General features: G+C 39.0%; 1 protein-coding gene across 1 annotated transcript in view; it reads left to right on the top strand.

The window, feature by feature from the left end:
- Window positions 1-677: 677 nt before the first annotated feature.
- The window catches only part of fbxw7 (F-box and WD repeat domain containing 7), a 127,120-nt gene continuing 101,839 nt past the window's right edge, over window positions 678-25,958 (top strand). The window contains exon 1 of the mRNA XM_072256066.1: window positions 678-1,011. Coding sequence (XP_072112167.1) covers window positions 907-1,011 — 105 coding nt within the window. The 5' untranslated portion in view covers window positions 678-906. The remainder of the gene's footprint in view (window positions 1,012-25,958) is intronic.

Raw genomic sequence — 25,958 nt, 5'->3', positions numbered from 1 at the left:
CAGAGGTTGATAGATTATTGGTAAGCCAGGGGGTGATAGAGAGATGACAGGAGAATGGAGTTGAGAGGTGAAATGGATCAGTCATGAATGGCAATGCTGATTCGATGGGATGAATGGCCTAATTCTGCTCCAATGTCTTATGGTCTAATAGCGATTTTTAAAATATTCTACAGATGGTTTGAAGTTCAGTGAAGCAATGTATAGTGAAAAGTGAGATGAGCACACTGCAATTGTAGATATGCCCTTTAATAATTCTGTTTATTTGCTAAACTTAGTACATGTGCATGAAGTTGTACAACTGTCAGTGTGTACATTTGTGTTTGATGTGCTGTACTTTTGCCTGTTTGACCTATGAACATTGCAGGCTTTGAAAAGTCTGGACACCTCGAATTCCTTTCTTCAGCAATTGATTCCTGAGTAAACCATGTGTAGTCAATGGATTGGGTAGTTAAGTGTTGCTATCGCATACAAGTCAGAATCTAAAATACAATCAGATTGAATACATTCCTTGGGTAATCGGCCTGGCTTTTACAAACTACACTAGAAGGGTGGCTCTTGTGGATGGCATGCACAAAGCTGCATCAGCTGCGGGATTGGCAGTCGTTTCTAATGATGTCAGCTACAGAAGTAGTTTATAGTCATGCTGGAGTGTGCTTGCTGCGCTGAGAGAATTTGAACTTCAAAGCTCTTAGACAGGGGAGTGGGTTGGACTTTGAAGCTAGTGGGTGAAGATCTTGAGAAAGGCAGCAGGCCTTGGGATTACACTAATTTTTTATTTTGCACTGTTTAAAAAAATATATACAATGTTTTCAAAGTAGGAGTTCATGGTATATCAAGTAAATAAACCCTAATTATCAGTCAGGAAAAATGAGCCATTCCAAGCCATAATTTGGTCTTGCTGACTTGATGAGTGAAAAAGAGCCTTTATCGCACCATTCGGTGCTCAATATGTTTAACATGAATATTGCCATCAATATCATCACCCAAGGCCTTCCCTGCTGTCGGAGACGGGTGAGTCGCATGTTGAATTGCTGTAAAACTGCTGTTGCTATCGCTCAGCAGTAGTCACAAACCTTATTGCTGTGCACTTTGTGATGAGAACATTAAGTGCTATATTACAACATTAAATTACAATTCTAAAGCTTTAAATTAACATATTTTAGTTTAACATAGCAGTAATGTTTATTTGTGGGCAGAGGTTATGAAAGAAGATAAAATTCATGTTTAATTTCTACTATTAAAATTGAGCTACTTTTCAAATGGATACCGTGGTACTGCTTAGTGACTTGACATGTAAATTCTGCACTGTAATTTGTACATTGAAAAATATTTAATATTGTTTGATCAACATTTTAAATTTAATAACCTGAAGAAGGCCACTGTTTTAACAAATTAATGAATCTTGTGGGAAATCATAATTATTTGACCCAAGTTTCAAATAACTTAGCCTGCAATCATTTTTTGGCCATTTCCTTAAAATTGTGCATAATTCTTGGATCTAAGTACAGGTAACTTTACAAAACTTCTGTTTTTCAGTAGCTGCTGTAATTGTATGATGTTCTGAGGAATATCCTAAATTTTCTCCTGTGAATTCATGTTCCATGTTATTAGTCACTGAATCTAATGTATTTTTAGTGATGTAAGGGACGTTAATACATTTGGGAGTGTTTCCTAATTTGTCGTCTTTACATGGTCAAGAATTGCATTGGTATACTGAATATGGACATCAAAGATAATCTGTGAAAATAAATTGTATTTAGAGTCTGTTGAATACATTTTAAAAGTAAGCTAATGTTATAAATATTACTTTGGTACAAAAATGAAACGGTAGACTTTACCTAGCCAGGACTGAAACATGATGGGGTTATTTTTGGATGTAATAATACTGGAAATGTTATGTTAAATAAAATTTGTCTTGTGCTTCATGGCAATGTTTAAATATTTGTTCAGTGCCTTTTAATCAATGTATTTCCTGACAATCTGACTAGTATTTGTAGCAATTGTCATGTTGTTATGACTCAAACCTGCTCACAATTCTTATATACTATCTAAATTTACATTTCTAAAAGATGACTATTTTAGCTGTGAAAATATTTGTATGGAAATGTGTTGCCAATATTTGTTAATTAGCAAATCTAACCTAGGTTAAACTTCTGTTTGCTGTTAGTTACAAGTATGCTTTTACATTAATTAAAGTTGGAATAGAAATGGCAGCAAAAAATCTAATATTCTTTTGTTCATGAGAGGTTTTTTTTAATATACATAGTTGTAGGTAAACTTGAGTTGCACTTTCATATGAACCACAGAAAGATATTGACTATACGACCATCTGCACTTAACTTTGCTGATATTCTCTTCTATTAATAACCTACATTGGGAGATCATGAGTATCCCACGATATATTATAACAGCTGACAAAAATAGTTGCGGTTTTTGCATATCTTTGCAAAAGAGTGGGAAGATATTGAGATTGCATTGAATTTTATTGTTTATTAAGATTTGCAATATCCTTATAACCCCCCCCCGTATCTAAAGTTTATAACTAATGTCTGCAATTAAATTTGTAAGTAGAGTTAAGTACAGTTAGTTCACATTAGGAATTAGCAGGTTCAAAAATCTAAAATGGCATGATTAAATTAATTTGGAAACATTCATCTGCAAAGAAAAATGTAATTTTGTTTGTTCAGTAAACTATGTTGGTGACCATTAGCCAATTGTACCCTAATGATTCTAGCAATAATTTTCCTTGTGCCTTATGACATAACAATTGGTTACCACATTAATAAACGTCCTTCAAACCTATCAGGTAGTCTTGTTTTCAGAAATTTACTTAAAATATAACATGTTAATTGATATCATTTGATGTTTTGGAAACTTGATATTCTTTTATGTTCTATTCTTCCTAGATTGTTCTAAACTATCAGGTAAACAAAAAAAATGACACAGCATGCCATACCATACATAGTTATGCCATGCATGTGTATAAAAATGTAAGTAGTTTTAGGACTTTTAAAAGGGAATTCAGTTCAAAGCTGACATCTAGAAGCCATTGTAAGGGTTCTAACTGGTGTCCACTTAGAACCACTTCAATCTTAATCTCATTTTAGAGGAGAGATGGGGTTTATGGAAAAAAATACATATTAAACAAATGTTCCATTTACGTTGGTATGGTATTCAACATCTTATTCATAAATAACCACAGTAGAAATAAAAGCGTGAAATGCCAGAAAAGTGCAGGCAATAGCATTGAAATAAATAAGACGAGAAAATCTGCAGATGTTGGAAATCCAAGCAATACACAAAATGCTGGAGGAACTCAGCAGGCCAGGCAGCATCTATGGAAAAGAGAAATCGTCAACTGTTTAGTCTTTTCCATTGGTGTGCTGCCTGGCCTGCTGAGTTCCTCCAGCATTTTCTGTGTTGCATTGAAAGAAATGATTTGTTTCTCTTTCTAGACATGTTAACTGAGTAATTGACTCTTTCAAACATAGTTTTTATTATAGATTTCCAGCATCTTCAGTGTGTTGGAAAATAAATTAGCTGGTTTTTGCTTCACTTGTTTGTGTGATTTGCTATGCAATGGTAAATTGTTGAGAAAAATCGTTTTGAGGCTCCTAGAAACTGCAACATAAATGCAAGTATAGTATTATGTGGCACTTCACCTTTTCCCTGATATTTCCATCCTGTTTGACAGTTATTTAATAGGATAGCAGAGCATCTTGTCAGTATTACTAATAAAATTAAGATATCAATTGATATTTTCTAGTAATTACAAATCAGTTTCCATCCTCCAAGCTTGTTCAATAAACACAATACAAGCTAGATCTTTATCGGAAACATCTTAACTGGCTACTAAAATTGGCAAGAGTCCCTCATTTAATTGAAAGGGTAGGCTTAAGATAGATTGATATCTTGCTGAAAATGCCAATTGAGCTGTTTTCAAGGTTTGTAAGTTTTCAATGCTACAAATTTAAAAAAAAATAAAACAAACAGCCTACAGTCTCGGTGGATTTCTGGGTGATTGTAATGCTCAGCATGCTATTAGATCATATTATTTATTTATTTAAAGTTAGGGCATGCTAACATGCCCTTCTGGCTCAAAGAGCCCATACCAGCTATGTGATGAATTACCATACTAACTGGAACGGCTTTTGAATGTGGGAGGAAACCAGTGCACCCAGAGGAAACCCATATGGTCAGAGGGAGAGCATGCAAGTGGTGGATGGATAGTGGTGGAATTGAATCAGGTTGCTGGTGCTATAATAGCATTATGCTAACCACTATTGACAGTGTTCGTTAACTTGCAGTTAAGCAACAGTGAAGATATCTTAACCAGATGGTTAGAAATGGCAGTATGTCAAGGTTCACAATTTCATTTTTTTTACTGGTGCTTTCTAAAAGTTGTATATCTGGATTGTTGATGCCATTGAATCTATGTAATGATCTGCCTCAAAATTTTGTACTTGGTTGACCAGCTGCTTACTCTTGCACGTGAAGAATTGTTTTCTGATATATGTCCTAATACCTAGGAATGCCATCAAATACCAAAGAACGGCAGAAGAATTATATTTAATTAAGCAGATGTCTAATATCCATAGAAGGTAAACATTATGCTGGAATCTCCATGACAAACTGGATCAGTAGTCTTTCTTTTGATGTGGTCTGACTAATCTAAGCTATGCCCCTTTCAATAATCAAGAGAGGCTCTTGGCCTGCCTGCTCGTTTCTTAGAAATAAATTCCCTTCATATAAATTTTTTATGTTTCAATTTAGAAAGAACCCAGGGTTATAAATTCCTGTTTAGGCAGGAAACTAATCCGATTTAATAGGGCAAAACATTATGATTTTCAAAACAAGATGTTCAAGAAGCACAATGCAATCTTAACATTAACTGGGACATATTGGTGGTCTTTATTTTGTGGAAAGAGAAGACATTAAGCTGAAATGTTGAATTGACCTTAAATTATTAACAAGTGGCTGTGATAAATATTACTGAAGTTAAAAAGCCAGAGAAACCTCATATAAAGTAAACTGATTTTCAGCTTTCGTGTTCTTTATGCAGTTCATATTCAGCTATGAAAGGCTTCTCTACCTTTTGCAGCACTGTGATGCATTATATGAAAACAAGTGAAAGACATACTCTAGATATTTGAATACAAATTGTGGACTAAAATCGGAGTGATGGACTGAGATAATAAAACTATTGTCAAACATTCTTGCCTTTTGGATACAGGTTTGAATCCAGAAGCTTCCTTTCTTCACATGTTTATATATAAAAATTCCCATGTTGCTAAATTTAAAAGCACCTGAACGCTCCACTATTTATCCCTCAACAATATTAAAAAGTGCCCTGTGTATGAGAGCTAGTGAAGATTTAGCTTTATCAGGCAATGCACCCAAACCCAATTGATTGACTGTTTTTATTTATACCCAATAGAACATTATTTTTCAGAATGAGATTTAAATATTCTGAGCACACCGATACCCCATATCTTCAGCTACCTCAACCAATATAGTAGTTCATCACCTCCTTCTGGGTAACTGAGAATTGAAGCAATCGGCATTTGCAGGATTGAATTTGAGAGCAGAATAACTTGGTTCAGGCAGGGCAGAAAAACAGGGCAGGTACAGTATATTCCAAAGTATTGAAGAACATTCTGGAGGCATGACATGCTAATCAGCTAATAATTATGTATTGTATGGAAACAAAATCTCTAAAATGTAGCACGCTGAGGCTCAGCATTTCCTGTAGACTTCAAAATAGTGTTCAACCAGTTAAGAGGCTAAGGTTTCTCTGTCAGTGTCCCCACCCTTCATCTCTAGACATTGCTGTGGCCCAGACACCTGCCCTCTTCCTGGATCCAGTGACTCTTTAAAGGCAGATATGTGCATCTCCGATATCAGAGGAATCCCACCCTAACCCTCCTGGCACTGGAACGGTTTCTAGCACTGTCGCTTCACCGACTAATGCCTTCATACCTAGTCTTCAAACAAAAACAAATACAAAACATTCAGACCATTCCTGGAGTTTTAGACTGGCTGACTCTAAGTCTGCAAAAATGTCTCTTCTTGTTTACTCTGTCTTATCATATTGAGCTATCCTAATTATCCCATCAATGATATATTATTCCATATGTGTCAATTTTTTTATTCATGCCAGATCTACTTTATCTACATAATATTTGTAGTATATATGACATAAATTTTGCTACCTATCTCAAGCTGACAGTAACTGGACTATAGGAGATTGGGTTGAGAAGGATAGAGGAAAACATAGAGAAAAACATAGAGAAGGAAAGAATTGAAATGCATGTCCTCCAGGGACAGGAACAGCAAAAGGCATCATTGTGTTGAAAATTGGGATCAAAGAAGAAGCCATGAATAGGATGGTTAATACCTGAGTACTTCACTGTAAATGGTGAAATATATTTTTACATTAGTACCTAAATAAACGACAAGGGAACATAGTAGTATACACCAGGTCATTTTTACTATTTATTGTTAAATTTAAAAGAACTACATAGAATAGCATTGCACAGAACAGGCCCTGAGGCTCACAATGTTGTGCCAAACTAATTGAATTTGTAATCAAATGTCCAGTAAAGATTAATAATTATTATTTATAGAGCACTTTTTATACAGACTGTCTAGTTCAAAATGCTTTACAAAGGGATAAAGTACAAATGTGAAAATAAAAGAAGCAAGGTTAAATAAATAGGCTTTCAGATGGATGTCTATGTCCTTCCACTTCCTGCACATTCACATGCCTACATGAGAGTCTCTTGAATGCCTCTCATATTTGCCTCTACCACTACTCCAGGCAGCACTGTCCAGACACCCACCACTCTGTTTTTTTAAAAAAAAAGAGAAACCTGTCCACACATTTCCAATGAATATATTCCCTCTCATCTTAAGTGTAAGCCCTCTGCTACTAGATATTTCAACCCTGGGAGAAAGATACTGGCTTTCTATCTATGCTTCTCATTATCTTATTCACCTCTTTCAGATATCCCCTCAACCTCTGTTACTTCAAGAGAACAGCCCAAGTTTGTTCAACTTCTCACTATTGCACAAGTCATTTAATCCAGTCAGCATCCTGGTAGAACTACTTCTGCACCTTCTCCAAAACTTTGACAGCTTTCCTATAATAGGGCAACCAGAATTGAATGTAACACTCCAAATGCAGCCTAATAAATCTGCAACATAACTTCCCAACTCTTGAATTCAATTCTTTAACTAACAAAGGCAAGCACAGGCCATATTCCATATTAATGAACCTATCAGCCTATATAGCCACTTTCAGGGAACTATGGACATGCACCCCAAGATCTCCACTCATCAACACTGGTAAGGGTCTTGGCATTAACAGTATATTGTCTCCTTGCATTTTATCTCCCAAAGTGCAATATTTCACATTTGATAGGTCAAAGCCCTAGCAATCTCATCTCTTGCCTTTCTCAGTAACGTGGGATATTTCCCACCAAGCCTGGGGACATCTACCTTTATGTTCTTTACAGACCCCACACTATCTCCTCCTTTATTTCAATTTGCCTTAGCAAATTAGTAACCTCAAAGTCTTGTCATTGGTAAATAGTGATGCAAAGTACTCATTGGGATCTCACCAAAATCCTCCACATAATACATAAGATTATTAAGGAATTGGGCATGCTAGAGGCAGAAAACATGTTCCCAATGTTGGGGGAGTCCAGAACCAGAGGCCACAGTTTAAGAATAAGGGGTAGACCATTTAGAACTTAGTTGAGGAAAAACTTTTTCACACAGAGGGTTTTGGTTCTGTGGAATGCTCTGCCTCAGAAGGCAGTGGAGGCCAATTCTCTGAATTCTTTCAAGAAAGAATGAGAGCTCTTAAAGATGGCGGAGTCAAGGGATATGGCGAGAAGGCAGGAAAAGGGTACTGATTGTGGATGATCAGCCATGATCACAGTGAATGGTGGTGCTGGCTTGAAGGGCTGAATGGCCTACTCCTGCACTGATTGTCTATTGTCCACCTCCAAGCCCATGTTTTCTCCTTCAACCTTGAGTGGTCCTACCCACTCCCTAGTTATCCTCTAGCTCTTGATACATTTATAGAAAGTCTTGGGATTCTCATTAATCCTACTTGCTAACAACTGTTCGTGGTACCTCCTGGCTTTCCTAATCCCTTCTGGAGTTCTTTTCTGGATTCTTTATCATTCTCAAGGGCTTTTTTGAACTTAGTTCTCTAAACCTTGCTCACATTTTCTCTTTTCTTCCTGACTCTATTCACCACCTCTCTTGACATCCAAAGTTCCCTTACCTTGCCATTCTTGTCCTTCCTTCTTCCTGGAAAATACCTTTGCTGATCTCTGTGCAGTTGATCTTTAAACACCCTCAACATGTCAGATGTGGACTTAACCTAAAAGAGTTGTTCCAGACAGCTCTCCCTACTTTCTGCCTAGCACTCTGGGAATTTACCCTGCTCCAATTTAATACTCTCTGACAAGGTCCAAGCTTATCCTTATTTATAGCTACCTTAAAACTTAAGGCGTTGTGATCGCTGTTCCCTAATCTTTCTCCCACTGAAAAGCCTGTCACTTGGCCAGGCTCATTAACCAACACCAGGTCCAGTATGGTGCCTTCTCTTGTTGACTACCTACACATTGGCTTAAGAAACCCTCCTGGAAGTATCTAACAAATTCTACCCTGTCCAAACGTCTTACACTTAAGGAGTCTATATTTGGGAAGTTGAGGTCACCCACAACAACAGCTTAGATAGATACTTTATTGATTCCAAAGGAAATTACAGTGTCACAGTAGAATTATAAGTGCACAGATATAAATATTAGAAGAGAAGTAGAAAGAATAAAAAATAAGTTACCACAAACATTCTAGCAGGAGGGGTGGTCATCACTTCCCCGGCTATAGGGTGACTTATTATAGAGCCTAATAGTCGAGAATAAGAATGACCTCATATAGGACTCTTTGGAGCAGTGCAGTTGTGTTAGTCTATTACTATAAGTGCTCCTCTCTTCAGCCAAGGTGGCATGCAGAGGATCAGAAACATTGTCCAGAATTGCCAGGATTTTCAGTAGGATCCTTTGTTCTACCATAGCCTCCAGTGTGTCCAGTTTGACTCCTATAACAGAACCAGCCTATCTAATCTTTATTGAGCCTATAGGCATCACCTGTGCTGATGCCATTGCCCCAGCACATCACTGCATAGAAGATTTTACTGGCGACAATAGACTGGTAGAGCTACATTTTTCCATAATCTGCATGTATATTTGTTCCTCAGTGTCCTAGTAGCTATTGGGAAGGGGGAGGGTGGTTTTGTAGTATAATCCCATCAGAGTGATTAGACCTTTCTAATTTTTGAGTTCTACCCATACAGGCTCAGTGGAAGAGCTTACATGTACCATCTGCAGCTGGAATATTGTCCTTGATTAAAGGCACAATTCCCCTCCCCCACCCTTTAACCACCACCTCTATATGTTCTAAAAGATTGTTAGATGAAGAGATTAGTAAACAAAAAATAGTTTTATATGTGAATACAGACTAAGCAAATTAAAAAACAAGTTTGGTAATCCAGACAGCTCAACCTTTGAAACGGACTGTAGAAAGAGAAGCAGAAAACTTGATATATAATGAGTATGCAGAATGCTGGAATCCTAGTCAGTACTTTAAAGGAAAAGTACTGATTTATCAGTGATTTTGTTGCAGCTATTATGAATTTGACTCTTTTTATGGGTAATAGCTAGAAGATGGGACTGGGGAGGGATTCTACCTTGATGGCTGGAACTTTAAGAATTCATTGTTGTATTTTCTAAAGTTATTGTACCTCAATTAAATTAATTAGCTTTAAAGCTAATGCAACATTTTAAAATAAATGCATTTAAGATTTTTTTATTGTACTTTTGCATCCCTTAAATTGAATGGTTTATAATCTGGATTCGGCTCTGCAACAATTAGGTAAATTATTCAAACATCAAATTACTTCTGTATTTCTTTGGAAATTGTATACAGAAAAATGCCGCACCAAATAATTGTTAGAATCCAAGGGACTGGAGGTCATTAGTGTGGAAAAAACCAACGTGAGGGCAAATTGCAGAAGAGTCTACCTAAGTAAAAGAACAATATGCATTTATGCCAATAGCACTAAAATAGATCATCTGCTCATTCTTATTAATATATCATTGCTATTTGTGAGAGCTTGCTGGAAGTAATTTAACTGCCTATGAATTTACCCACATTTGGAAGTACTTGGGCTATGGTTCACATTGGAATATTTTGAGCTTGTAAAGGTGTTTTGTATAAACACATGATTTCAGCATCATTGATTCAAGAAACCCTGTAGGTGTGAGCAATTCCCTCAAAGAGAATTAATCTGCCCATTGACCATTAAACAAGGCAGTAGAATCTAACAATCCATCAACAGATTGCCAATATAGTGCACACCAGGCAGAGTTAAGGAACTGACTGCAGCCTTTCACATTTTTAGTGGAGGCTTGTGGGGAGTCTCAGCCTTTGAACTACAGCCACTGTAACTGGATTTGAAGTCACTTGGGCAAATTCAGGCAACATTGATCAGGGAAATGAATATAGTCCCAAGGTTTTAACCAAGTATGTTTTCCCTTTTTCTTTCTCAGGGTGGTGAACAGAGAGGAAGGACAAAGAAGGGTCATGGTTGGGGCTGAGGGGCATAACTTGAGAGAGGAGAAGTCATTTTGGAGTTGTAGAGGAAAGGAGCTGTGGTAGAGAAAAGAAGTAGATTTTCAGAGAGAAGTGGAAATAGAGAAGGAACCAAGTGGCAGGCTGCATAAGAAGGTGGGCAGGGGAATCGGAGAGAGGGAGGGACTTGAGGACAGTGAAGGTTGGGGTCATTGAGAGTGAAGGTGAGGGTGGGTATTGGAGGGGTGGGGTAGTAGAGAGCAAGGGCATATATATTTGAGCCCACATACATGTCAATACAGTATGTTAGCAAGCACTTTTATCAATTTATGCATCTGAGAATGTCCATGCAGGAAATGAGTGGTCTTTGACACCCCCAATGCTCTTCCCATTGGACCCAGACCTCGTACTGTCCAGTGCATGTGGTATTAGGGACCTTGCACTCTTCAGTATAAGGACCATTAGAGACCATATGGACAACCACAGTAGTGTCAGTCTGGAGCACCACTCTGCATTATAGCCCAGGAACTTGGATGTTCGCACAATGACATTATCGGCCTTAGTACAAGAAGAAGTAGGAGAAGGCCAACTCAAAGAAGGAGCCAACTGTATACCTCATTCTGAAAGGGCAGGCTGCAAGTGGAATATTTTTAATGAGGTGGGGTTTCAGCACCAATAATTAATTAATCTGCTTTCTGAGTTTTTTTTTCCTCTCACTTGCAAAATAAATGACTGTTTCATGATTTTAGCTCACTCTGACCTAGAAGCAGCACATCATGGTTGTCAGTGCAAATGCACCATCTCTGGAAATGACAAATGAGGTCAAGGAGAATTTCTGCTCTGACCTTGAGAAAACCCCTGACCCATATTCAAGCAAGAAAGAAATTTGTATTTGTGCTGAGAAATTCAGAAAGCATTTTCTGGATAGCAAGGATATTTAATGATGGATGACGCTTTCTTGAGGTGCCTGCTCTTGAGGTTACCTTGACAGTGAGGAGGATTGTGTCTACAATACTCTGCAGCCTCTTGCAACCCTGTGTATTGGAGCTTCTATACCAGAATATAATGCAACCAGTCAGAATGCTCTGCACTATACATCTAAAGATGTTTGATAGGTTATTTGGTAACACATCAAATCTTACTCGAGGATCCATTTATACAGGGAAGTGAGAAGGCACAGGTTTGGTCTTGTGTTTAATCTAGGTTTAGTTCTAATGTAATCTCCCCCCTTCTGATGAGATGTTCAGAATGTGACCTGAAAATCAGCACCCTCAATCCAGACACAGTTAGATCTTTGTAACAATTATGTAGAAAAGGAAAGATATGTCGCATCCGGAGTTTCTCCGGTTAGCGGATGATTTCCTCCACGCCTCTCTGATATAGTGGGGAATTGCATATGAGGTAAGTTACAGCAGTGGTTTGCCATTGCCTTCTGCCAGGTGAGTTTCCAAGGAGATCACCAGCTCATAACCCAGCACGGATGGAAAGCGTGCAGGGGAGCCAGCTGGCTAGATTTGAACCTGGAACCTTTCGTCCCGAAGTCCGACACTGATGCCACTACACCACCAGCCAGGTCTAACAATTATGTATTTAAATAAAATACAGAGCAAATTAGAACACTATCAGTATACTACAATACCATAAAACTGTGTGTAGTTCCTCATAGTTATCGATGGAGGAATTCATCCATTGTACAGTGCAGTGTTCTTGTGATTGACCATAAGTTAACAATAAGCACGACAACCTCGTGCAGCTAATAGACTGCCTTCATACAATGCTTTTGACGATTGCATCCTCTAAGTCTTCATTTTCATTTTAACATTCAAGGTGATTGTCAGAGCATTCAAATTCTTCATAGGTCCTAATTGTTGAAGTAATAAAATTGTTTCATTTTTGCCCCTAAATGTTTCTGGCATCTCTAAGTCTGAATGCTTGAAAGCATAGAGAGCAAAACAGTTCTGAATTGTCTTGCTGCTTATTTCTCGCCAACTATCAGTGACAAAAATCACTGCCTTTTGAACGCAAACACACATACCTGACACTATTTAAAAACTGTTTGCTCTAAGCACTGTGTAGTGTCTAACAGCCACAGAAGTGCATGCAACTGACACTAGTTTAAAAGTTGCTTGGTAACAGTCTGCTGTCCCGATTAAGTCACAAATAAACAAAGGGAATCCCAGATATTTTCTTGATTAGATTTGATTCTTCAAGAGTTGTCCCTAATAAGCAGAAGCCATAGTTGATCGATGGTGCAATTAACCAGAATACACTGCTTTCAGAAGCCTGTTGCAAAGTATTCATCAGTATTTTAGAATTCATGCTGTGCAGCAATGTGTTCAGGTGTTAATATAATACCTATTGTTCTATTAATATTTTATTGTTGTACTCTTTAAAAGCTGAAATGACATGCTTTGGAAAAACATACTTCTGATATCAAAACATTTCCAAAATTTTAAGGCACACAAAATAATGAGATGTTATATTTTATAAATACTTACTATGCTGTAGCAATTTATTTAATGCTTTAAAATATATGCAAGTTATAGTATTCACTTTAACAGACTTTTGCTGCATAGAGTAAATCTGACTTAAACATAAACAAAATGCACTATAGTATGTAGTGTAGAGGCTTAACATTAAATGTGTTCCTTCCAGAAAGTCAATATAGAAGTTAAGGAAATGCTTGTATCACATAAACCTTTCTTTGTCTCTCCATGGCTCTTTGTTCATTTTATTTTTGTTAAAGTATAGATGCATAGTCAGTGTCATTAATGTTAGATAAAACCCAGATTGCATACTGTTTCCAGTGCATCTTTAGGTGTTTGATTGCTCACCTGTACTATTGGCTTCTATCCAAAAAGTCTGCATTTGGGTGCTCATGCCTGGTAATCACTATCATCAGGTTTAGTTACTGCAGTCACAATGCTATCTGTTTCTAATGACCTCCTAAGAAATGCAAACAGAAGCATGAATAGGGCATCCGGCCACCTGTGTCTGCTCCACCCTTCAATGTAATATCACAATTAATCTTTACTATAGCATGTAACTCCATATTCCTTAATTTGATTAATATTTAAAAGACTATTAATCTCTGTTTTGAGCATATTCATCAATTGAGCCTCTATAGCCTTCAGTAGAAATTTCCAGCGTCAGGATTCTTTAGATGGAAGAATTTCTTCTGCCAGTCCTGAATAATCGACCCCATTCTTCAATACTGATTCTGGACTTAGCCAAAGGAAACATCCACACTGAGTGCTCACTTCCCATTCTTGTAAACTTTGAATAAAAGCCCAATCTGGTTAATCAATCTTCATTTGAACAAACCCACCACCTTTGCAACCCTAACCTTTCTAGCGTAGGAAATCCAGGCTATATTTTAGGGCCTAGACAATTGGAGCAAAATGTCTCCACTATTATATTTATATCCTCTTCCAAGTGAGATCAATAAATAGGCTGTTCATCATTCTAAGTGTTTACTTTTAACTTCCAATGATTCATCAACAAACACAGCCCTGTACCTCTAAACACCAAAAATTTACAGTCACCCACCTACTTCTTGAAAAAAGAACTCCGCTTTTCTAATTTTTCTTCCAAAATGGAAGACCTCACACTTCCTACATTATGCTATATCTGCCTATACTTGTCCATTTCACTTAGTTTCATTTCATCCTACTAAATGCATGATGACAGAATGATCTTTGTGTGTTCCCTCTGTGTGCGTGTTTTCAATACTTATTTATTGATGCAGTAGACAATCTTGAACTTGGGTGATGAAATTCTGGAGTACCAAGAGTCTCTAGATGACCAGGAAAACAAAACCATTTGATCTACTTTCAAAAATCCACTTGCTGTTTAATACTTTCTGAGGATTTTTTTATTTAATTGCATGCAGAGTTATTTGAACAACAATTTTTGAACTCATCTGGCAAAATGAAGGTTCTTGACCAAAACATCAACTATTTATTCTTCTTTATAGATATTGCTGACCTGATAAGTTCTTCCAATGTTTTGTGTGTGTTCTTCTGGATTTCCAACATTCTGCAGAATCTGGCGTTTAATATTAAAAGACAGTTGTCATTTGCGCTATGACATAGCTAAACAAAAAGTGTCAATTATTTTACTTGCCTGAGCATTTCAACCCTTTTGATGTCAATTATTTTGCATTAGGGTGAGAGTCTAGCTTAACTCCTTTGTGGGTGGTAATGTGCATCCATGCAGAGAGTTGGAGTATTTCCAAGTTTATCTTTGGCATCAAGGAATTGGCTGTACCACTGGTCTGAAATGCAATTCCATTGTGAAGCTAGGTAATGTTGCCTCTGCAACAATGTGTGGCAGATTCTAATCAAGTGGATGAAGTACCTTGCCTTTCACACTATCTATCGTTCAGATAAACAAGAGGTCTTGCTTTTGTAATGATCTTTTGAAGATATTTGGCAGAGAAAAAGGTATAAGTTTAGTTTTGTAGGTCAATGACCTTACACTTGCAGTATTTTGTTTTTGTTTTTCTCAGTTGTGGTGGTTATTTTAAGAACATAAAAATAGAAGCAGGAGGAGGCCGCGTAGCCCCTTGCGGGGGGGGGGGGGGTCATTCAATGTTATGGCTTCTTTTCATTTTGACTTTTTTTCCCCTTATTCAGACCCTATGATTACTGAAGTCTAACAATCTATCAGCCTCAGCCTTGAAAATACACAGCAACTGAGCATTCACAGCATTTTAGGTATGGGATTCCAAAAGTTCTCTGCGTAAAAGGGATTTCTCATCTGTCCGAAATAACCACCCTCTTAACCTGAGCTAATGCTGCTTTGTTTCTTCTTTGGAAACAATGTCTAATTTTCTGCCCTATCAACATAAAATCTTGTTTTAATATCATATCAAATTGAAGTCAAACTTTCCTCCTAGAACAATGTCCTCCCCCTCGAAATCAGTCTAGAAAATCTGACGCTGTAAAATCTGTGAGTTTATTTAAATCATAAGCTTTTTTTTTATTATATTCAAGGTTGCTGACAAAAAGCTGGATGGGAAAATATAATCTCATTCCTTCCTTAATCTCTTGAGTTACCTGTTGATGGATCAGTTTTTGTAAAGTATTTTTATTTATTTATTCAGTTATTGAGATACAGTATGGAATAGGCCCTTCCAGCTCTTTGAGCCTCGCCAGCCAGCTGTCCCCCAGTTTAACCGTAGCTTAATCATGGGACAATTTACAAGGACCAATTAACTGGTATGGCTTTGGACTGTGGGAGGAAACTGAAGCACCCAGAGGAAACACACACGATCATGGGAAGCACGTACAAACTTCATATAGGCAGAGGCGGGAATTGAACCTAGGTTGCCTGTACTGTAAAGCATTGTGCTTTACATGCCACCTTGAGTATTATGTCACTCTCAAAAGAAATTATGTTTGAGAATTCTGATAAATTTGTTTTTTTTCCCCAGTCAATGCAGCTAGCAATTTTTACCTCTGACTTTAATCCAAGATTATGTTTCAATTGCATTCAATTTCATTGTGACTACATAAAACGTATTAAGTTATGAGAGGCATTGACAGGGTAGTTAGCCAGTGTGTTGTTGTTGTTGTTGTTGTTACAGTAGTAGTGGTCATACTTTATTGATCCCGAGGGAAATTGGGTTTTGTTACAGTTGCACCATAAATAATTAAATAGTAATATGTAAATTATGCCAGGAAATAAGTCCAGGACCAGCCCATTGGCTCAGGGTGTCTGACCCTCCAAGGGAGGAGTTGTAAAGTTTGATGGCCACAGGCAGGAATGACTTCCTATGATGCTCTGTGTTGCATCTCGGTGGAATGAGTCTCTGGCTGAATGTACTCCTGTGCCCAACCAGTACATTATGTAGTGGATGGGAGACATTGTCCAAGATGGCATGCAACTTGGACAGCATCCTCTTTTCAGACACCACCGTCAGAGAGTCCAGTTCCATCCCCACAACATCACTGGCCTTACGAATGAGTTTGTTGATTCTGTTGGTGTCTGCTACCCTCAGCCTGCTGCCCCAGCACACAACAGTAAACATGATAGCACTGGCCACCACAGACTCGTAGAACATCCTCAGCATCGTCCGACAGATGTTAAAGGACCTCAGTCTCCTCAGGAAATAGAGACGGCTCTGACCTTTCTTGTAGACAGCCTCAGTGTTCTTTGACCAGTCCAGTTTATTGTCAATTCGTATCCCCAGGTATTTCTAATCCTCCACCATGTCCACACTGACCCCCTGGATGGAAACAGGGGTCACCGGTACCTTAGCTCTCCTCAGGTTTACCACCAGCTCCTTAGTCTTTTTCACATTAAGCTGCAGATAATTCTGCTCACACCATGTGACAAAGTTTCCTACCGTAGCCCTGTATTCAGCCTCATCTCCCTTGCTGATGCATCCAACTATGTGCTTTCCATGTCAAATTGTCTAAAACTAGATGATGTAGATTTAAGGTGAGAGGGAGAAAATTTAAAGGTGACCTGAAGAGTGAATTTTTGAACCGAAGTTTAATTGGAAAAGGAAAACATAACAATATTTTAGATTATCTGAATGTACATTTTAGCAGGGCATAGAATGATTTGGAATTATTGTAGGCAAGTGGCGCTGGGCATGATGGTCGGCCATGATGCAGGCGGCCAAAGGGCCTGTTTTTATGCTATGACTCCAATGCCTAATTAGAAGATTAGCAGATTTCTCTTTTTCAGTATAAAAGACAAGATCTGAATCACCAGTTTGTCATAATGCTCCAGGGAACTGTTGTAAATGCATTTATGATACTATCTTCTGAAACGTTTTCTTCAATTTTATTTGCCTAGCACATGAATATTAAAGTTCCTGTGATAGTTTTATTATGATTATTGAAGCTCATCGTATTTTTCAGTAAATACTTTGGTTTATAAAGTTATCACAAGTGTTATTTTTGTCCTCTAATTTTTCCCTGTTCTTTGGTATCAATCTTTTACTATACTTTATATTGCAGCTTTCTTTTCCTACTCACTTCCCACCTTGTTCTTTCCATACATAGAGTATTTAGTTCTCAACATGACCTTTGTGCAACCATGACTCCTTACTGGCCAAGAGAACAAACCTACTTACTACCATTTGTGCCATTAATGTACTAGTTTGTTATAGATTGAAAACTTTCCAAATAAAAATTTATGGAAGAATAGAATTCTAGCGGGTTTAATCAGGAACAGTGGTGGAAAAAATGGGGAAGGGATAAAAAAAAACAAATGGAAAGTCTGAAATGATGGAAGATAGTTGAGATGAGATGCCAAGTAGGGAAATGGTGTTTAAAAAAAAACTTGGTGTTAATAGAACAAGTAAAGAAAAAGTGAATCAATAGAGGGATAAGTGGGAATAGCAGCAATTATTAATATCTTTTTCATTTGATTGTGCAGAAAATAATGAACTAATTATTGAATCTGGGGGGCAGTAACGAAGGGGCTCTGTTCCTTAAGCATCTGTTGAGTTCAGTGGAGCATTATAAAAGGATAAACCTTGATATAGGCTGAGGGAAGAACTTGTAGAGGTTTGTAAGGTTATAAAGTAGACAGCCAGTATCTTTCCCAAAGTTAAATGTCTAATATCAGAGGACATACATTTAAGGTGAGAGGGGGAAGTTCAAAGGAAATGTGCAGGGTGAGAATTTTTACACAGAGTAGTGGATGCCTGGAATGCACTGCTTGGGTTGGTGGTGGCTGGAGAGGTGCCGCTGTTCAGTTAATTAAATCTTTAAATGTGGATACCAAATGATACAATGGAAAGAAAAGACACACATTACAAATACACTTTGCAAAGAAGTATGGTGCATAGCTCTTCAAATTCCAAATCCCACCCAACATTATTATTGAATCTGCTTCTGGACACACCAACATTACAACAGCAACCAATTGTTTGGAATTCCTAATGGTTTGGCATTTGGCTTGCCCTTACTCCTTTTAAGTTCACAGAACCCTTGCCCCCATGTTCTTTTTACACACACTGGGGGAGGGGGTGATGGGAGAGAGCAGTTCCACATTTCCTTTAAACTTTATGGAATCCCTGTTCCCACACTTCCTTTAAAATAACAGTACAAGACGCTGGTGATTACAATCCCTTTACACTCTTTGGGGCTCCTGTTTCCATACTGTTTTATAATTTAATGGATTAACTAGAAAAATAATTAAAGTGTTGTGCTATGTAACATCTTAAAAAGAAGATTATTTGGACTGTCATCCATTAGTCTGGAAAATAGAACTATAAAGCAAGGAAGCAAGCTCCTTAACTCAGTGAGTCTGTGCTGACCAGTGGATCCATTTTCATATTAATCCTACTCTAAGCAATTATATCTTTTCCACATTCACATCAACTATCCCTAGATTCTACCACCCATTACATAGTGTGGCCGAGTTACTGTGTCAATTGACCCTTCAACCTGCATTTTTGAAGTACGAAAAGAAACCAGGGAAAACTGATGTGACTACACAGAATACTGAAGCTGCTAGCTGCACCAATGTACCAGCCTGTTCATTTCTGATAGACAACAACAACCAAGATGCTCAGTATGCCAGGTTAGAGGAGGAGTACTATATATGAATGCCTGGAAAAATTTTAAGTATTAAAATGGGCATGCTACTGCCATTATCAGTGTCAGTAATTATGATGTAAGTAATGAAGATTGAGGGAAAATGATGAGGACATTTTCTAGACGTTTGTTTCCTGTGAAAATTTCATTTGATCTAGAATAAGTCTTCATTTTCTAAATGCTTCAATACAGTCATATGAGCTTATTTAGATAGAATTCAGGTTATAATTACACACACATTTTAGTGTGCTACTGCTCTTCTGCACCCCCTTGTGGTGATTCTATAAAAATGATTTCTGTGAATATAGTGGGAAGTTTTGTATCTTCTAACTAGTACAACTATCTCACTACAGTAATCAAAGGGCATTGATTGAAAATGCGATTTCATCAATAGAATAAATTACTATCAATTAATTATCCAACTTTGTGTGTGTATTGCCATCAAAAACAACTGTTTGCGAGTGAAGCAGTCATGTCAATTAAAAGCAACAGGCTAATAGTTCATAGGATATATACAGAGACTATTAAATATTAATATAGTGACACTATTAGCCTAGTTATGTGTTGTCTGCCTTCTGTGATCTTTTCCTGTAATTTTCAAGCATTGTGATGCAAGGGTGACTAGTGTATGTTTAAATGCAATTTTATTTCATATTGGAATGCAAAATTGTTGCACTAATTATCCACCCAAATGATATAGAAAAGCTAAGACCAGAGAGTGTTTGAGAAGTAAGACCAAATAGTGATAAATAAAATATAAAGACAAGGAAATTTTTATTGGTGTTCCTTTTAAATTGACACAGTATATACTTGGCTAATTTTCTTCTATAAATTACACAATAAAGGAAATACATGTACTTCATGTTACTTTGATTAAACAATTACAGTGAATTTGCTGGGTGACTTTGTAATTAGTTTTGGTTTACTGTTTTTATCATATGTACCAAGATGCAGTCAAAAACATTGTTTAGCTTGCCTTCCGTACCAATCATTTGAAAGCAAGAGTACTGCTAGGTGGTACAAAAGGAAAAGCAATAACAGAATGCAGAATATAATGTTACAAAGGAAGTATGTACAGGTGTCCCCCGCTATTCGAATGTTCGCTTTACGAAACCTCACTGTTACGAAAGACCTACATTAGTACCCTCTTTTCGCTTTCAGAAGGTGTTTTCACTGTTACGAAAAAAAGCAGCATGCGATTAAAAAATTCAGCACGCGAAAAAAATCAGCGCGCGATAAAAGGCAGCACGCGCCCCGAGCAGCCGCTCTCCCCCAGATTCAGAATTGCATTGCTTAAGCACGTCGCATTGAGCAGCCGTTAGCAAGATGAGTTCTAAGGTGTCGGAAAAACCTAAAAGAGCTCGTGAGGGTGTTACACTTAGCATAAAACTAGGCATAATTAAGCGTTTCGATCGTGGTGAATGAAGTAAGGACTAAGTGAGTTTGGCTTGTGGAAGCTGACGAAGATGATGTTGAAGAGGTTTTGGCATCCCATGACCAGGAACTGATAGATGAGGAGCTGATGCAATTGGAAGAGGAAAGGATAACAATCGAAACCGAATGCAGTAGCGAAAGTGAAGCAACTACGTGAGATTTTCGCTGCAATGATAAAGTATGACTTTAATTTTGAAAGGGTACATAGGCTTGGGATATTTGCAAGATAGTTTGAGTTCTTACAAAGAATTGTGTGATAGAAAATTGCACGAGGCTCAGCAGTCAAGCAAGCCTTCCACATCAGCCACAGCCGACGATGAACCTCGACCTTCGACGTCAAGGGGGGCAGTCATAGGAGAAGATGAGCTGCCTGCTCTAATGGAAACAGACGATGAGATGACACCCAGTGTCCCACCACCCCAACACCCAGGCCGCAGACAGATACTGTACCGATTCGCGGAGAATGCAGCAGTAGCCAAGAGGCACACAGCGCATCTTTAAGAAAAAAGGCAAAATAAACATGCTAATTAATTAGGTGCCGCCCCACACGTAAGTGTCGGCCCAGATCAAAGGCGATGCAATCGGCACTGATCTGGGCCGACAATTACGTGCCGGGCAGCACCTAATTAATTAGCATGTTTATTTCGGCTTTTTTCTTAAAGATGTGCTTTGTGCTTCCCGGCTACCGCTGGACCCCTGCGTGCCTCGCGGCAATGTATCGGTTGGCGGCCTGGAGGGTGGGGGCCACTGCACCACCCAACCTGCAACAACTCTGTCTAACACACCATCATCAGTGTGCTCAGCGCTGTCTTCCTGATTCCGGTAAGTGATACTACACTGTACATACATTATTTCTACTTTATATAGGCTGTGTATTTTTATGTGTTATTTGGTATGATTTGGCAGCTTCATAGCTTAAAGGTTACTGGAGAGCGCTTGCGCCGTGTTTTTGCCAACAGCGCTTGCGTGAAATTTTCTGCCAACGGTGCTTGCATGAGATTTTCGCTACGGAGGACAGTTCAGTAATGATTGTGGAAAAGTATTTCTACTTTATATAGGCTGTGTATTTATCATATCATTCCTGCTTTTACTATGTATTAACTGTTATTTTAGGTTTTATGTGTTATTTGGCATGATTTGGTAGGTTATTTTTGGGTCTGCGAACCCTCACAAAATTTTCCCATATAAATAAATGGTAATTGCTTCTTTGCTTTACGACATTTTGGCTTACGAACCATTTAATAGGAACGCTCTACCTTCGGATGGCGGGGAAAACCTGTACAGATAGACAATAAGAGGTAAGGGCCAAGATAAAGATGGAAGGGAGAAGAGAGAATATTCAGGTTGGGAGGGGTCTTTGATAATGTTGGCTGCTTTTCCAAGACATCATTGACCTATTCTGTGGTGTTACAGGAAAGATACTGGCATGGATAGCAGAATGGCTGACAGCCAGGAGGCAGCAAGTAAGAGTAAAAAGGACCTTTTCTGTTTGGCTGCCAGTGACTAGCAGTGTTCCTCAAGGGTTAGTACTGGACCGCTACTTTTCACATTGTTTGTTACTGACTTAAAAGATAACGGAATTGATTGCAACCTGTCAGAATGCTCTCCACGGTACATCTATAGAAGTTTTTGAGTGTATTTGTTGACATACCAAATCCCTTCAGACTCCTAATGAAGAATAGCTGCTGTCTTGCCTTCTTTATAACTGCATCGATACATTGGGACCAGATTAGATCCTCAGTGATCTTGACACCCAGGAAGTTGAAACTGCTCACTCACTGCACTTCTGATCCCTCTTTGAAGATCGGTATGTGTTCCTTCGTCTCACCCTTTCTGAAGTCCACAATCAGCTCTTTCGTCTTACTGACGTTGTATGCCAGGTTGTTGCTGTGACACCACTCCACTAGTTGGTATATCTCATTTTCTTGTCACCACCTGAGTTTCTACCAACAATGGTTGTAATGTCAGCAAATTTATAGATGGTATTTGAACTATGCCTAGCCACACAGTCATGGGTGTATAGAGAGTAGAGCAGTGGGCTAAGCACACACCCCTAAAGTGTGCCAGTGTTGATCGTTAGCAAGGAGGAGATATTATCACCAATCTGCACAGATTTTGGTCTTCCGGTTAGGAAGTCGAGGATCCACTTGCAGAAGGAGGTACAGAGGCCCAGGTTCTGCAACTTCTCAGTCAGGATTGTGGGATTGATGGTATTAAATGCTGAGTTATAGTCAATGAACAGTATCCTGACACAGGTGTTTGTGCTGTCCAGGCGTTCTAAAGCCGTGTGAAGAGCCATTGAGATTGTGTCTGCCGTTGACCTGTTGTGGTGATAGGCACATTGCAATGGGTGCAGGTCCTTGCTGAGGCAGTTCAGTCTGGTCATGACCAACCTCTCAAAGCATTTCATCACTGTGGATGTGAGTACTACCGTGTGATAGTCGTTAAAGCAGCTCCATATCTCAGAAAGGATGTTTTGTCATTGGAGAACCGGAGGAGGTTCATGTGTATTATTCTGGGAATGAAGGGGTTAACATATGAGGAGTGTTTGGCAGCTTTGGCACCTTCAGAAGAATGCGTGAGGATCTCATTGAATCCTACAGAATGTTGAAAGGACTAGATATGGTAGATGTGGAGAGGATGTTTCCTCTGGTGGGGGCATCCAGAACTAGAGGGCAGTGCCTCAAAATTGAGGGGTGACCCTTTAGAACATAGGTAAGGAGGAGTTTTTTTCAGCTAGAGAGTAGTAAATCTGTGAAATGCTGTGCCACAGAGTGACAATAGACAATATGTGCAGGAGTAGGCCATTGGGCCCTTCGAGCCAGCACCGCCATTCACTGTGATCATGGCTGATCATCCACAATCAGTATCCAGTTCCTGCCTTATCCCCATAACCTTTGATTCCACTGTCTTTAAGAGCTCTATCCATCTCTTTCTTGAAAACATCCAGAGACTTGGCGTCCACTGCCTTCTGGGGCAGAGTATTCCACATATCCACCACTCTCTGGGTGAAAAAGTTTTTCCTCAACTCCATTCTGAATGACCTACCCCTTATTCTTAAACTGTGGCCTCTGGTTCTGAACTCACCCATCAGCAGGAACATGCTTCCTGCCTCCAGCATGTCCAATCCCTTAATAATCTTATATGTTTCAATCAGATCCCCTCTCATCCTTCTAAATTCTAGTGTATACAAGCTCAGTCACTCCAATCTTTCAACATATGACAGTCCCGCCATCCCAGGAATTAACCTTGTGAACCTACGCTGCACTCCCTCAATAGCAAGAATGCCCTTCCTCAAATTTGGAGACCAAAACTGCACATAGTACTCCAGGTGTGGTCTCACCAGAGCCCTGTACAGCTGCAGAAGGACCTCTTTGCTCTTATACTCAATTCCCCTTGTGATGAAGGCCATTAGCTTTCTTCACTGCCTGCTGTACCTGCATGCTTGCTTTCAGTGACTGATGTACAAGAACACCTAGATCTTGTGCTTCCTCTTTTCCTAACTTGTCTCCATTTAGATAATAATCTGCCTTCCTGTTCTTACCACCAAAGTGGATAACCTCACATTTATCCACATTAAACTGCATCTGCCATGCATCCGCCCACTCACCCAGCCTGTCCAAATCACCCTGCGTTTTCATAGCATACTCCTCACATTTCACACTGCCACCCAGCTTTGTGTCATCTGCAACTCTGTTAATGTTACTTTTAATCCCTTCATCTAAATCATTAATGTACAAATGGTATATTGTAAACAGCTGCGGTCCCAGCACTGAACCCTGCAGTACCCCACTGGTCACCACCTGCCATTCTGAAAGGGACCCGTTAATCGCTACTCTTTGTTTCCTGTCAGCCAGCCAATTTTCAATCCATGTCAGTACTCTGCCCCCAATACCATGTGCCCCAATTTTGCCCACTGATCTCCTATGTGGTGAAGGCCGAGCCTGTGGGTATACTTAATGCAGAAGTCAATAGTTTCTTGATCGGTCAGGGCATCAAAGGATATGGTGAGAAGGCAGGTGTATGGGGTTGAGTGGGATCCGAGATCAGCCATGATGGAATGGTGGAGCAGATTTGATGGGCTAAATGCCCTAATTCTTCTCCTATGTCTTATGGTCTTATTCTGCCAGCAACTCTCACTGCCTTATACCAGGGGTCCTCAACCTTTTTTGCACCGCAGACCGGTTTAATATTGTCAATGTTCTTGTGGACCGGCCGACCAGGGGTTGGGGGGGGTGGTGGTATTCAAGTAGGGTTAAACTCACCTTAACATGTCTTTTACAGTTAGGGTTGCCAACTTTCTCACTCCCAAATAAGGGACAAAGGTAGCAGTCAAATCCCGGGACACTTTGCCCCAGGAGACTACCATGACCATGAAGCCTTGCACGGGCACCTGTGTGCGCATGAGCGTATGTGCCTGTTTTTCCCCCGCCAAACGGTTTTGCCTTTATCTTCCCGACTATACTGTACATATTATTTCTTTATATAGGCTGTGTATTTATCATATCATTTCTGCTTTTACTATATGTTAGTGTTATTTATTTTCGGTTTTATGTGTTATTTGGTATGATTTGTTAGGTTATTTTTTGGGACTGGGAACACTCAAATATTTTTCCCATATAAATTAATGGTAATTGCTTCTTCACTTCACGCCATTTCTGCACGAAAGGTTTCATAGGAACGCTGTACCTTAACGGGGGAAATATGGGACCAACCAATTTCGCCCAATATACGGATGTTCCAGCAAATACGGGACAGTTGGCAACCCTATGATCAAGTTCAACATTGCGTGACAGGGAATGAGGAAAGGTGCAGCTGACTCGATTCGTTTCCTCACGGCCCAGTAGCACATGCTCTGCGGCCCGGTGGTTGGGGACCGCTGCCTTATACTGTAAGTGCAGGAAAGCTCCAGGTTCCATTCAAACAAGATGTCACAAACTCTGTGATTTCTGAGCTATTTTGCATCACTGGGTCTCATCATGGCATTTCCCTAAATTTCCCAGTTTTTAGATGAGAATTAACACTCAGATCCTGTGTCCATAAGGCATAGGAGCAGAATTAAGCCATTCAGCTCACTGAGTCTGTTCCAACAGTTGATCATCACTGATTTACTTTCCTCCTCGACCCCATTCTCTTGCCTCCTCCTGTAACCCTGTAACCTTTGATACCCTTAGTAATCAAGAATCTGTGAACCTCTGATTTAAATATACCCTATGATTTGGTTTCCACAGTTATCTGTGGCAATGAATTCCACAGATTCAACATCCTGTGGCTTAAAGAAATTCCTCCACAATTCGGTTTTAAAGGGATGTCTGT

The sequence above is a fragment of the Mobula birostris genome, chromosome 4, assembly GCF_030028105.1.
Source record: "Mobula birostris isolate sMobBir1 chromosome 4, sMobBir1.hap1, whole genome shotgun sequence".
NCBI classification, from domain to species: Eukaryota; Metazoa; Chordata; class Chondrichthyes; order Myliobatiformes; family Myliobatidae; genus Mobula; species Mobula birostris.
This window is presented reverse-complemented; position numbering and strand designations above follow the sequence as displayed.